Raw genomic sequence first — 12969 nt, 5'->3', positions numbered from 1 at the left:
GTAGGAGTAACACTTCCTTCACATTTTCCCTCTCAAGTAATTAAATACGTAATGTGCATTATAAATATGTGAACTAAACTTAGCAACAGTAATGGCTCTTAATATAGGCAACAATTACTGTTTTATTGAAATATTAGTAGGGGCACGTGGTTAGATAAAAAAGTCATGAAAACAAGCCTTCTGAGACATTAACAGCATTATCCAGGATTTCTTAAATCCTTACCCACTATGGAAACGGAATCACTGAAAGAGATACACAGGCTTCCAGCTTCCACCCAAGAGAAAACACACACATTGCAGAGTCCAGACTTTTCTCTCTCCAGATGAGAAATCAATTTGATCTCATTTGCCAAAGAACTACAAATAAATATACTCAGATATCTCCCTCTCCTGAATAAGCAGCCCTACAAAAAACATCCTTTTTTTCCCCCAAAGGACAATCCACAGTATTTTAAATGCTGAGATTACCGTGAAAATTAAGGCTTATGTATATTTACACTCTGTGGACACACTCACAATAAATTTTGAACTCACTGATCACTCCCAAGAGAATTTAAAAACAAAGACAGAAGCTGATTAAGATCCTATCAGCTTAATTAAAAAAAAAAAAAAAAGACATATTAAAGAGCAACTATATGAATTCCTCATTGGACTTGCATGTAGTACTCTGGAATCACACAATCTAGGAGAAAGATGCCTTTACACTACTGCAAGCCAAGGAATAGGAAGGTTAAATAGCACAAAAGTTGTGACACCCTGGAATTCAAAAGGCTTCAGAGGCTGCTGTGACAGCACAGATTGATTCAGGAGCTAATAAGAATTCCAGCTTGTTAGAGGATGATATTCCACCAGAAAAATTAGGACAAACCCCCCAACCTGCTTTCAGTGCTGGAAGTGTGGAGATGGCAGAACGCCCACAGGTGATGCCCAGGTTTGGGAAGCAGGGAAAGGTTCTGGCCACCTCACTGAGGAGAGCCCAGCCTTCCACCACCCCTCACATTCTCCTGGGAAAAACCACTGAGTGTCTGAGACTGCAAGCTTGGCTTAAAGCTCACTTGGACAAGTTCAGCACCTCCAGCCCACGGCTCTGGGCTGAGCTTTGGCAGCAGCATCAGTCGCTACAAAGCACAAGTTCAGCCCTTGTGTTAGAACAGTTTTAGGCTATTTGGCCTCAGCTTTTCTACCAATTCACAACTCAACAGGATCCTGTTCTGAGTATTTCCCAACATCAGGAATCTGTTTTTGAAGGAGTTTTTTTTTTTTTTGTCTGTTTGTTCACTGGTTTTATATGAAGGCATGACATTATCTGTCAAACAAGAAGATGGAGGCAGAGAGTATTAAATTTCCACTCTGGAGAGACCCAAGTGCAAATGCTGCTCCTTCTGTGGCAGATACTGCAGGAAATAAAGTCAACTAAAATAAATACAGCCCTGGAATAAACACATTAGGCCAATGCTACATGAAGCAATGTCTACTGCAATTTATTTTTCTTAACTGATGCTTCAGATGTTGAGGAGCCCATGACAGAAGTTACAAGTGTGAAGTGAGCTCTGTAATTCACATTCTAAATGCTGTAAAGAGAACTGGCTCTGGGTGTCCCAGTGTCACTTGTGTTTATGTACCTGAGGAGGCAAGGTTCAAACAAGCACAAGTTAAGCAGTCCCAGAACTTCCTGAGCAGCCCCAGTGACATCCCAATGCCCCAGAAGGCATCAAAACCATCAAACAGCAGCTCACCTGCAGGATTCCTGTCTCAAGTAGTGCTGTTTAATGACACTGCACTCATGTCTTCTAGAGGGGAACCCCTCCAGCTAATTAAAGTTTATTTTAAGCACAGATCCCTAATGCTATTTTAAATACGAATGCCCAGCACTTCTCTAACCTGACCACTCCAGTGAACATGTTAAACCATTTTTGAGAATTTTAAATTCCAAAACTCTAAAGATTAGATTAATAAGGTAGAAAGAAGGTAATACTAACAATTAAGATGCAGAAAGAAAGCAGCATTTGAGACAGAGTTGTCTGTTAGAACAGCTGGCAATTGTTCAACCAAAATCCATCAGCAACTCTGTCTCATCACCTCAGACAACAAGTTATGAGCTGATTTAAATTTAGCCATGCTGGTTTAAATGATTGATTTTGCTTCTGAATTCTTTAACTGAGACTTGTTCTGTCCTGTTCCTCACTCTGCTTGTCTTGCAGTGGTTGGAGCAAAATTTGTTCTGGTGCCCTTGACTCACCTCAGCACAAGCCTGTCCTGCCCTCAGAATTAGGCAGGTACACGAAGGTAAATGAACAAAATCATTTAATTAAAGGCTGTATCTTGAATCAAATCATGGGGTAAAGATTTTATGAGGAACTTAAAGCAGAAGAGTCAGGTTTTAAACTTCACTGCCAATGCCATTTTATTTTTTATTGAAGTTAAGCATTAGATCATAAGCCTTCAGTACAGCACTGGATCAGTCAATCAGAGGAACTCCTTAACCCATGGACTATCATCTACCATGTGGCTCCATGGGAAAACTGATGGGTCACCATTATATGATTTTCAGCAATTGCAAAAACAAGAGACATGTTTTTTTTGTAGATCTTACAGTCACTGACAGTAAGGCTTGAACAAGCTGGATTTCATTTTGTTTTCACAGGAAAAAGACTCCACTGAAGAAGTTGCTGCTTCCTCCTGGATACATTTCCCTGTGCATGGATGCACTCACTCCTTCCTCCTCTGCAAAGGACTGGTTCCCAAAAGCTCCATCCACATCCAGATTCTCTTCCATGTTCTGCCTGTACTAAATAACCTGCTACATCAGCCAGCTAGATCATGGTCCCTGCTTCCATTTCCCTCATCAGATTCCTGCTCTTCCATCTCTGACTTCACTGACACCAGAATTTCTGGTGTTTTCTCTAAAATCTCACTTTTAGGTGAAGATTAGTTATCTTGAGTTTCATCTTTCTTAATCCAGCTTTCTCCTTGCTGCATTTTATTTAAAATTTTCCTACAAGGAAAGTTCCAGAGGAGACCAGCTCCAAGTTCACATGTCCACTTTCCAGTCTCACTCATCTGAGTGTGGATCCCAGGGGTTTTCCAGGGTCCCCTGCTCCTGGAGTGATGCACACCAAGTGCTGCACATGGGGATGGCCCAGGACATTACAAATGGGAGCAGATCCAGGAGCTGTGGCACAACACACCTGCCCAAGCCAGGAATGGAAGAATTAAGGAGCTCAAACAAGTAAATGACAAGATGAATCTTCAAAAATATAACTGACACAGCTACAAAACTAGGAAATATACCAACAACTGTTTGCAAAAGTTTGTAACTCATACTGTGTTGGGCCCAGCAGGGAGCAAGAAGAATTTCCTAACAAAAACAAGCCTTCAGCCCCAAAATATTTCAACCAAATTTCAAGCCATTACTTCAAAACACAGGATTCACTTGCTTATTCAAAAGAAAAGCTTAATGTTTTACCATGTACAACATAGTATTTGTTTTCCAGTTTCCCCTGTCCCCTCAGAGGTACGTGGGGCACACAGTAAGAACCATGTGGAACAAAAAGAATTTTAAATTTGTCCCAATATGTCCTATTAACAAGTCAGGTCACTATCAATCGTTATAGTAAAATATAATTCAAGAGTGCTTTAAAATAAATAAAAAAGGCAATACAAAGGAAACCTGGCACAATGTTCTTTGCAAAAAATCCCAACACTAAAAGGCCTGTACAGAAACAGCTCCATGGCAATAACCTAAACCCCAGGACTTTCCAGGACTTGCAGATCCCCAAGGAGTAGGAAGGGAAAGCTACAAAAGCATAGGAATGACTGTGCATGGAAGTGAGGCACCACCTTGCAATGGCTCAGCAGTACTCAACTGCAGAATGTTCTAAAAGGTGGGCACCCTCTGAAGCAGCTTCTTGAAAGCCCAGCATGGCCACACCAGGACTGAAATAACAACAGGAAAACAGGGATGGGCACAGGAAGGAGGGTTCTGGGCTCTCTGTAAGGAAGGCAGCCCAGCAATAGGAGGAGGATCACTACACTTCTCATTCCTTTTTCCCTTTCTGAATGTTCTCTGTATTCTGCAAAATGCAGACTCCCTCCTCCTCCCAGTTTAGCAGAAGCTACTATGATTTATTCTTAAGAAAGACAACATTTTCTTCAGTCTAAAACAAACCCAACTCTGGTTAGTATCCACCTGATCAGGCACAACATTTTAAAATGCACATACCAATGTAAATCATTTCACAAACCTTCCTGAATGCCCAAAAAGGGGTACCCTTTATAATACAGCTAAACAAGTACTTTTAGTGTTCCTCTTTCACATCCCAATAAACCATGAGTTATGTGTATGACTCAGAGACATAATCCAGGACAAAGAACCCTGCACCACTGGATTATTGATTAATTGAATAGGAGAAGGAGATTTCATATTTATCTCCCTCCATATACAACAAGAGAGACACTTATCCACTATAATTCTGTTGCAGTCAGACAATATTGTATTTGATCCCATAGCAAAATTATTTTTAAGGATTGTTTATGTTCCAGTTTTTGTTCTCTTATGATCAGCTGTATGAGCAATCAAACAAACAGTGCACAAACTACTTTTCACCAGCAGCTTGTATTGAAAAATGCAATTCTGTTCTGGTAGATGTTGTTAGCACTTTGATAACAACTGTGTAATAAGGATGTTAAGCACAAATGGACCATGTCATATTAAAAAGCAAAGCTTTCAACACATTTTTCAAGGGTCAAACAGGTAATCACTTGCAACAAATTACTACTTTCAAAGCAGAAGATTTATCTTGCTTACCAAGGAGAAGTTTGGTAAAATGAAAACAAAATCATGACCTCCAAGTAGCTCTATGGTTGTAATTTTTTCGGTTTTGGAGGAGGAAAACCCCTACTTAAACCATAAAGAGAACATGCTCAATGGATAATTTTGGTAGTTTTAGCAGCTACTCTCCCCACTAACCTAAGAGCAAGTCTCCATCCTCCAAGGTTTACTGGTGTTCCCCAGTGCAGTCTCAGCTTAGCTGGAAATTAGCAGAATGATTCCAATCCAATTCCAATGTACAAGCTTTGCAAGTCCTGCAGCTATTTTCCACTTCTCAGCCCTTATTTAAATATACTTAGGCATAACATTACTTAAGACTTCTAGAACTTTACATTGATGCTGTAAAATGTTCCACCCTGGCATCTTTTCAAAGGACTTGATGAGAAGCAAACCTACCAATATAAGTTCAGAATTTTTTTTTTCAGAGCAAGAAGGAAGAAGAAATAAACTACAAATAGACTGGCCCCAAGGATCAGTAACAACTCAGCTATTATAAAAACCAGGCATGATTTGCAGAACTACAGCTAATCTATACCAGTGTTAAATGCACTCAATGATTAAGACACCCAGACCTTTTCACACGAGAGAATTATTTTTTCAAACATTTTTTATTATTTTAAATCAATAGCTATTTGATTTAAGTTGTTTCTAGCAGCAAGAAACACAATCAAGTAGCTTATTTCCTTGCCAAGCCCCTACCTACATCCGAAAACTGCTTCATAACTGGAATCTATTGACCTGACTCACAATGGAACACCAGTTAGAAGTTGCCACACCCTTTAGAAGATGTGTGCTTGAGCTCAGACTTTCCCAATTATTGTGTATTTAAGTAATAAATTGCACTCAATGATCAGAAATGGAAATTCACTGGTATACTTACCCTTGTACAAGATTGTTAACAGTTACTAAGTTTGTTGGGACACTGTCAAGAGTTTATTGCTCCATTGCACAGGTGATCAACTTTGGTTTAAGAGTTTTAATGGTGACAGCAGTAAGACAAATACTCACGTTGTTGGTTTCTTTTGTCACTGGCATTTTTCAGAGGAAGGCACACGGGACAGTCGTGCCGAGTACAATTCTTCCAGTGGGAGATGATTTGTCTCGAAGATGCACAATGAGCAACTGCAGCAAGGGAAAGCAAGAGTTAAGAGTCACTCCTTGGTTAATTGGTTTTGAATTATTTCGTTTTTTAGAGCAATTCTACTCTTCAACTGGTTTTGAACTATTTCATTTTTAAGAGTAACTCTATTCTTTCTTCTTCACAAGCAATACTAAAACAGCAGACAAGTAAATTTTTTTGTGATCCACCAGCAAATGAAGGAAACTAGTCCTAAAATTTAAGACATGGTGGACACTACACCCTCCTTATACAACAGAGATGAAAAGGATGATTGCAAGGCTACACTGCTACCATCCTACTTCCAAAAGGCAAATATTGCAATGCTGTACATATTACTAAACACAACTGAAATGTCTTGTGATCCAAGTGTAAATGAAGGAAGCTAGTACTGAAATTTAAGACAAAGACACGGTGGAGGTCACACTTAATACAACAGAGGAGATGAAGAAGACGCTTGCAAAGCTGTACTGGTACCACCCTACTTGAGGAGAGCAAATGTTGCACTCTGTTCTCTAAACTGGGAGAGCTGGGAGCAGAGCGCCAGTGCTGACACTCCTCTGTGCCAGGCACAGTCGAGAAGAGCAAGGCTGGGGACGGGGAGGGCAGGGAGGGCTCACCTTGGCAGGCCTTGCCAGCCTGGCAGTGCGTCATGTGGTTGAGGACGTTCTTCATGGTGCGGCAGTGCGGGAGGGCGCAGGCGCGCACCTCGCCGTTGGCCTGCTCGCGCCGCTGACACTTGTGAGCGTGGAGCAGCAAGACCAGCTGCTGCTGGATCAGCTTGCGCTTCTCGGGGTCTGCCGTGGGCCCGGTGGCCATGGCCTGCGTCGGGACGATTCCCACTTGCTGCACTTGGGTTTGCATCTGGGACTGAGGGGAAAAAAGGAGAGTTCAGCGTTGTGCCCGCCAGCCGCAGTTCTGGTCTTCACCTTGCACAAGGATTTGAGTAGCACAAAAGTGTTCACTGAGCTACAAGGGTTATTGCACCACTCCCTGTCGCGTTCTCAGACATTTCTAATGCTGAAACAACATCAGTGTATTGAGAGGTTCCTCTGTTAAAACACTTACACAAACAAGAGTTTAAATAACGAGCCATTCAAAATACTGTTTATTAGAGAGACCGTAATTCCAACAGCAATGAGCTCTTATCACACTCAGAGATGGAACTCTTTAAAGGTCCCTTCCAACCCACACCATTTTGTGAATTCGAGCTTGTTTAGTACTATATTTTCATCTTATAGGTCTGATTTTCATATCATATGTTTTATACACATCAATCCTAGCTCCTTGTCCCTAACAAAAAGAGAAGTCCAATGGGAGAAGACAGTCAAAATTCTATTACTGTCTCCATGTATTACAAAAAAAAGGTAAAGCTGATTTTCCAAGGCTAAGTTAATCCTTTTTGTCTCCAAATGATATTCCTTCCACAGAGAAAATTCCCAGGGCAAGCTGTATATAGTTTTCACCTAGTAAGGGCCACCTAAATTGGGGTTGCATTATGGCTACTGAAGAGAACTAGAGTTATCACAGGGTGACACTGGGTTCTATCAGCTTTAAAATCCAATGTTTTACTTCCAGCATCCATACTTTATGGACACACTTCTGCACCAAGGCCTGAGCTCTGCCTGACAGCTGCAAACCCACAGAGATCTTCAGTTTAAGGCACGGCTCGTAACAGCGCAGAAGAGAAACAGCCTCTTTAACATGTCAATTATTCAGCACAGATCAGGCAGCTTTTCTACCTTCCCGGACAAATGTAGAAACTTGACTTTCAAAATTAAACATATCCACAGCCTGCAATGACTCCCCTAGCAGGAACAGATGTGGGACTGCAAAAGTGCTGCAATCCCTGTGATTTGCAGCCTGAATTAACCTTATGGACAAACAAGCAACTGTTCCAAGAATCACTTGGATTATGCACTGTGAAAACAGGTTACTACAGGAAAGCTCACCAAATTCCAAGCTACCTAAAGAAACCAGCCCTGAAAAATACTTTTAAATAGAATATAGGAACATTAGGATTATGCTGGGGAGGTAATAGAGGAAATAGTTCAATACTGCCTGCAGAACTACTAACCTACAGCTGACTACAGCCTGTGTACCACATTTAAAGAAAATCAGGTTTAAGTGTCAGCATACACCATTTGAGCCCATTCTACTTCTGACCTTTGAGAAGGATTCCCCAGGAAATTCCACAGCCTACAAAACCCTAATTTTCTTAAATCAACAAAAAGTTCCTTGCACAAGTTCTTCCTACTCCAGCAGCAAGCTTTGTCCCTGCATATCAGGGTTTGGAGCTTGCTTTTCTTCTGGGGAATGAAGCACACAAGATCAAGTGGAAAACACCATGTCTGGTATTTGATGGAAGAAGTGGAGATTCTGCCACTTGATAATGATTATAGTAAGTCTTAGACAAAGAGGAATTGCTGAATCTGTCTTGAACTTTCAAGAGAAAGAACAATAAAAGGAATAAGGGGGTGAATGAAGGAAACCCATGAACATCTGCTCCCACTGCATGCAGCTGAAATTCAGTCCTCCATTTCTCCTGTGAGCAAATCCATAGAGCAGAGAGGTTTTGCTGAAACAATTCTTGGGTCACAAATAGGAAACAATTAGTTCAGCTAATCTGCAGAAAAATACAGGGATCATGCCAAAGAAAATCTTGTTGGAAGCGATACTTTCATCCAGTCGAAGAATTGTTTCCCAAGCCAAGTCCTCCTTTTGTTACTACCCTTCCAGTTAACAGACACAACTGCAGCTGTATCAGCACAGATGCCCTGAGCTAGGAAGGTTACTTGAAGACTGAGTAACAAAAAAAGCAGAACTGCAGAGTATCAGTAGTTTGAAGAACAAAGCAGTCTCATTCCAGATCAGTGTGCTCCTGGTAGGCACAAAACCCCCTGAGAATGTAAAGCTTCTTCAGGTTGCTTCACCTGACTGACAATGTTCTTGCTGAAGCAGGAAGTTCAGGCACTTCTGGACCCACAGTTAGAATAAATAATTCAATAGTCAGATAAACAAGGCAAAAAAAGATATTTTTGTTTCTCTTGCCACTTGCTCCACCATCAACAGAGCAAATGGATCAGGGATTGGAAATCTGTTAAAATCTCTGACAGAGATGGGAATGTCAATAATCAGTTTTCTAGAAACTGAGTTATACATACTTCTATAGGGTAAGACAGCTATTAATACCCTTTAAAGTTATGGAAACTCATTCACAGAGGAAGATGGTTCTGTCCTGTCCCTATCCTGAAGGGCAAAAGCTTCCTGCATGTCTGAGCAGCATAGATGCCCAAGTATCTTGTTCTTGTGGACTTGGATGGATTCAAAGTTCCCTGGTGGTTTTACTTTACTGAAGTGACCAGCAATTCTCAGTGTTTTATGTATTTATATTCAAAAACACTCAACATTGTCAAGATGGAACACTATGTACCTTTTCTTAGAAAAGTAGGCAGCAATCTCAGCAGCAGTGGCAATCTTACAGCAGGTAAACAATGCAATACAGAACTCTGCCTCAGCTCCACTCCACAGAGCATTATGGTTTTAAATACTTTTCTTCTGTAATTTCTGTTTATTTCCATGTTTTTTTCTTCTCCCTGATAGAAGAATGTGACTTTCACTGTATGAGGACAAATCCTACATTTAAAAAATTCCTTTTAGTTCTGTAAGAGAGGTTTGTAATCAACAGCAGATCTTAGTGAGGTTATTAAGAATCCACTGCCAGAAATCCCACACATGGGTACAGTAAGGTGAAACACCCCCAAACTTCTTCAGTTCCCTTCCAACCACAGGCTTAAAGTGTGATCCTGAAGGTCCTTTCCACAGAAGGAATAGCAGGCACAATGTGGATACACACATGAACTGTAAATCTTTCAATTAGCAATATGTATAAAAATATATATATTATATAATATATATATAAATAGAACTTTCAATTAGCAATAATTCTGTCTGAATTGAGTGTTCACACACAGTGTGATCAATTCCAATAATGAGTATCCCAAGACTTTTCCAGTAAGATTCAAAACAGTCTTTCCTGCCCACAGGATTTGCAGGAATGCTCTAGTAAGTGCTGAACCAGTTCTGTAGAGCCCAGGGAGCATCATTCTGTCCCAAAACTGAAGGAGAGCTCAAGCAGCAGCTATTGGGCGGCATCAAGGCCAAAGGCATTCCCCAGTGCAGTCACTTTTTGACCAGAGCTTCGCTGGGAAAGCGACACAGAACCAGTTTACACTTCTTGCAATTCATGTGGATGGTGGTTTCCCTGGTTCCACCAGTCACTCTCAACAGGCATGGAATGAGCAGCCTGGTCCTATCCAAAGGATAGATCCTCAAGGAAGGATCCTTGTGACACCAGGAACACCAGGGTCTGCTTTGGCCCCAGAGGTTGGAGGCTCACACGTGCACAAATGGGCTGAGACCAGCACTACATGCACAAGCATTTGCATTTGTGCCTCAAAACGCTGCAGTGCTGCATTTCCCCACCCAAGGAGCAGGAGGAATCACAATCCGAGTCTGAATGTTGAGCAGAAGGCTCCACAGGACACGAAAAGAGGCTTCCTGAACTGGACATGGCCTCAGAAGGCCATCCTGCTGTCTGGAGGGAGATAAGGGATGTCAGCCTATAGCACCAACCTGAGCTCTGGCAGTGCTCTAGGAAATGAGAGGTAGGAAGATATTCAGCTCCTGAACACAAAGCCAACAGAATCCCAGAACCATTTAGGTTGGAAGAGCCCTCTGAGATCATCAAGGCCAACCTGTGACCAATTCCCACCTTGTCACCAGCCCAAAGCACTGAGTGCCACCTCCAGGCTTTCCTTGAACACCTCCAAGGGTGGGGATCTAACACCTCCTTGGGCAGCACATTCCAGTGCCTGACAAACCTCTTTGGGAAGAAATCCTTCCTGACATCCAACCTAAACCTCCCCTGGAGAAGCTTGTGCTGTGGTGTTAACATGAAGAACGTGTTTAGAGCTCAGGATTTATCTCAAAGCTTTGGCACTGACATGGATAAAGGCAGTGTTTTCATGTCAAGGGTAAACAGGAATATTTTTAACTTTCAGCTTCCACCTCTGAGGGTGGCACTGGCAAATGAACTTGCAAGCCCATGACAACCTCAAAGGTGAGAAGGCTCCTATGATCAGGCCACAGAAAGAACCTAAATAGCTGGTCAGTGCACTTAGCTTTTAATTGCTAATGGAATTTTGTTTTAAAACCAGCAAAGGTCTCAGTTCAATGCCATTGAGTCTGCTAGGCATCAAGGCTGGATAAGCATCTTTCTTAAGGATACACTTGTGGAATTTTATCTCATCATCTTTCTGATTTGCAGGACCAGCAAAAGCCAAGAAATGTACATCGAAGAAGTGTTTCAAAGTAGAAAAAAGGGGCAAAATACAGGAAAGTGTAGACAGATTCCAGCTCTCACATATAGGAAATTACCTGAGCAAAATACTGAGAGGTTATATACCCCACATAAACCTCAGTATTTTAGTGGGGGATAAAACAGCCTGAGGAATGAGGAGCATTAAAAATCCCAGACAGCAAATCCTGAATAGAAAAAAGGATAAAGTACAAATGAGAAATTTGTAAGGGAAGGGAAGCCATGCTGTTGGAGTGCTGGCTATGGAGCACCTCAGCTGCTGGAATAGGGTAGGACACAGCAATGGATACTCTCCACTGCCTATATTTGCATATGGGGGAGGGGAGAGTGGAACACAGGCCAGAGCATCGGGAAAAGATTAATTCCTCTTTGTCAACTTTTGCCAGCCTGGCACTGTATTTACAGATGATGCAAAAGCTAAAATATCCCCCCATTCAAAGCAATCCACATCCCCAGGATGAGCTCCTGCACTAAGGCAAGACAGAGACTCTGCTCCTAACAAAAGAACATCCTTTCCCTGGCACTGAACACTATCTGCTGGATTTGTTTCCAGGTTATTAAGATCTTCTCCTTTAGACCTAAGTAGAGCCTTTTTCCAGCTGTCCTCTGCTGTAAATCAGGTGGGATTTTCTTGAGGAAGGGGTGAGCTTGCCTGTGAACAAGAAACTGAATTTCAGAGTGGAGGTCAGGGCAGGCACAGGGAAGGTGAACACAGCTGACAGCAAGCACAGCAGAGACTGGGAGAATGCTGAAGAGAGCAGCAAGCAGACACTCAGCATGCTGCCAGTGCAACAGCCACAGAGATAGAGGAGAGTGGCTGTGCTGCAAGAGAGGAAAAGTCACTGGAAGGGTCAGAACACAGGCTTTCCTCCCTGGAAGGGCACAAAAGATAAGTGATTCTTCATAAAGTCTTTTCTTTCTGGTCTCTAGAATAAAATACCAGTTGTCTATTTTAAGTAGCTACAGTTCTACTTGCTCTAATTAAACCTGGCCCTCCAGTTTAAAAGCTTTCTTCCTCTCCCTCAGAGGTCTGCAGCAAGACACACCTGAGACATCCTCACCCCCAAGTCACTTCTGTCTTCTGATCACAATCTGTTATTACAGAAATCCATAGGACATAAAAAGAAAAAAAGAAGAACAAAACAGAGAGCTCCTGATGCAGTTTAGCAAGAGATGGGGAGGGGGGAAAAGCACAGGAGATGTGCTGCTCCAATTCTAAGTCAAGAATTGAAGAAAAATTATTTCCTTCACTTCCAAAAAGCAATATTCTCTCAACTCCATCTGCTGGTCATAGGGATAACTGTGAAACCATGCTGGTGTCTGGAAGCCAAACTTCCCCCATTGTGCTCCTAACCCATGCAGAAATACCAGATTTACTGGTATGCCCACGAAGGAACCATCCACCACCACCCTTGGAACGGGCAGCACTGCAGGGAGTGCAAAGCTTCAGCGGCCTTGATGGAAAAGCCTCACAGGGCCACCCCCAGCAGCTCCTCCCAGAGCCTGCACACTCCAAAACCAGAGGCTGCTGGCTCCCAAACTGGCTGCTGGCTCCCAAACTGGCTGCACACCACGCTGAGAGCCCGAGAGCAGAGCGTGGCTCGCGTCCACAGCCCAGGGATTGTGCATGATCTCACCAGC

The 12969-nt window shown here is 42.3% G+C and overlaps 1 protein-coding gene across 7 annotated transcripts in view; it reads right to left on the bottom strand.

Moving 5' to 3' along the window:
- CREBBP (CREB binding protein) overlaps positions 1–12969 on the bottom strand; it is a 96157-nt gene that overhangs the window by 40312 nt on the left and 42876 nt on the right. For all 7 annotated transcript variants that reach the window (XM_053957252.1, XM_053957258.1, XM_053957253.1 and 4 more), the window contains 2 exons: positions 6569–6818; positions 5840–5953 (listed from right to left, as the gene is read on the bottom strand). In XM_053957252.1, the coding sequence (XP_053813227.1) occupies positions 5840–5953; positions 6569–6818 (364 nt within the window). The remainder of the gene's footprint in view (positions 1–5839; positions 5954–6568; positions 6819–12969) is intronic.

This window comes from Vidua chalybeata, chromosome 16, assembly GCF_026979565.1.
Source record: "Vidua chalybeata isolate OUT-0048 chromosome 16, bVidCha1 merged haplotype, whole genome shotgun sequence".
In the NCBI taxonomy this organism is placed as follows: Eukaryota; Metazoa; Chordata; class Aves; order Passeriformes; family Viduidae; genus Vidua; species Vidua chalybeata.
Note: the sequence above shows the minus strand (reverse complement) of the source record. Positions and strands in the feature narration are given on the sequence as shown.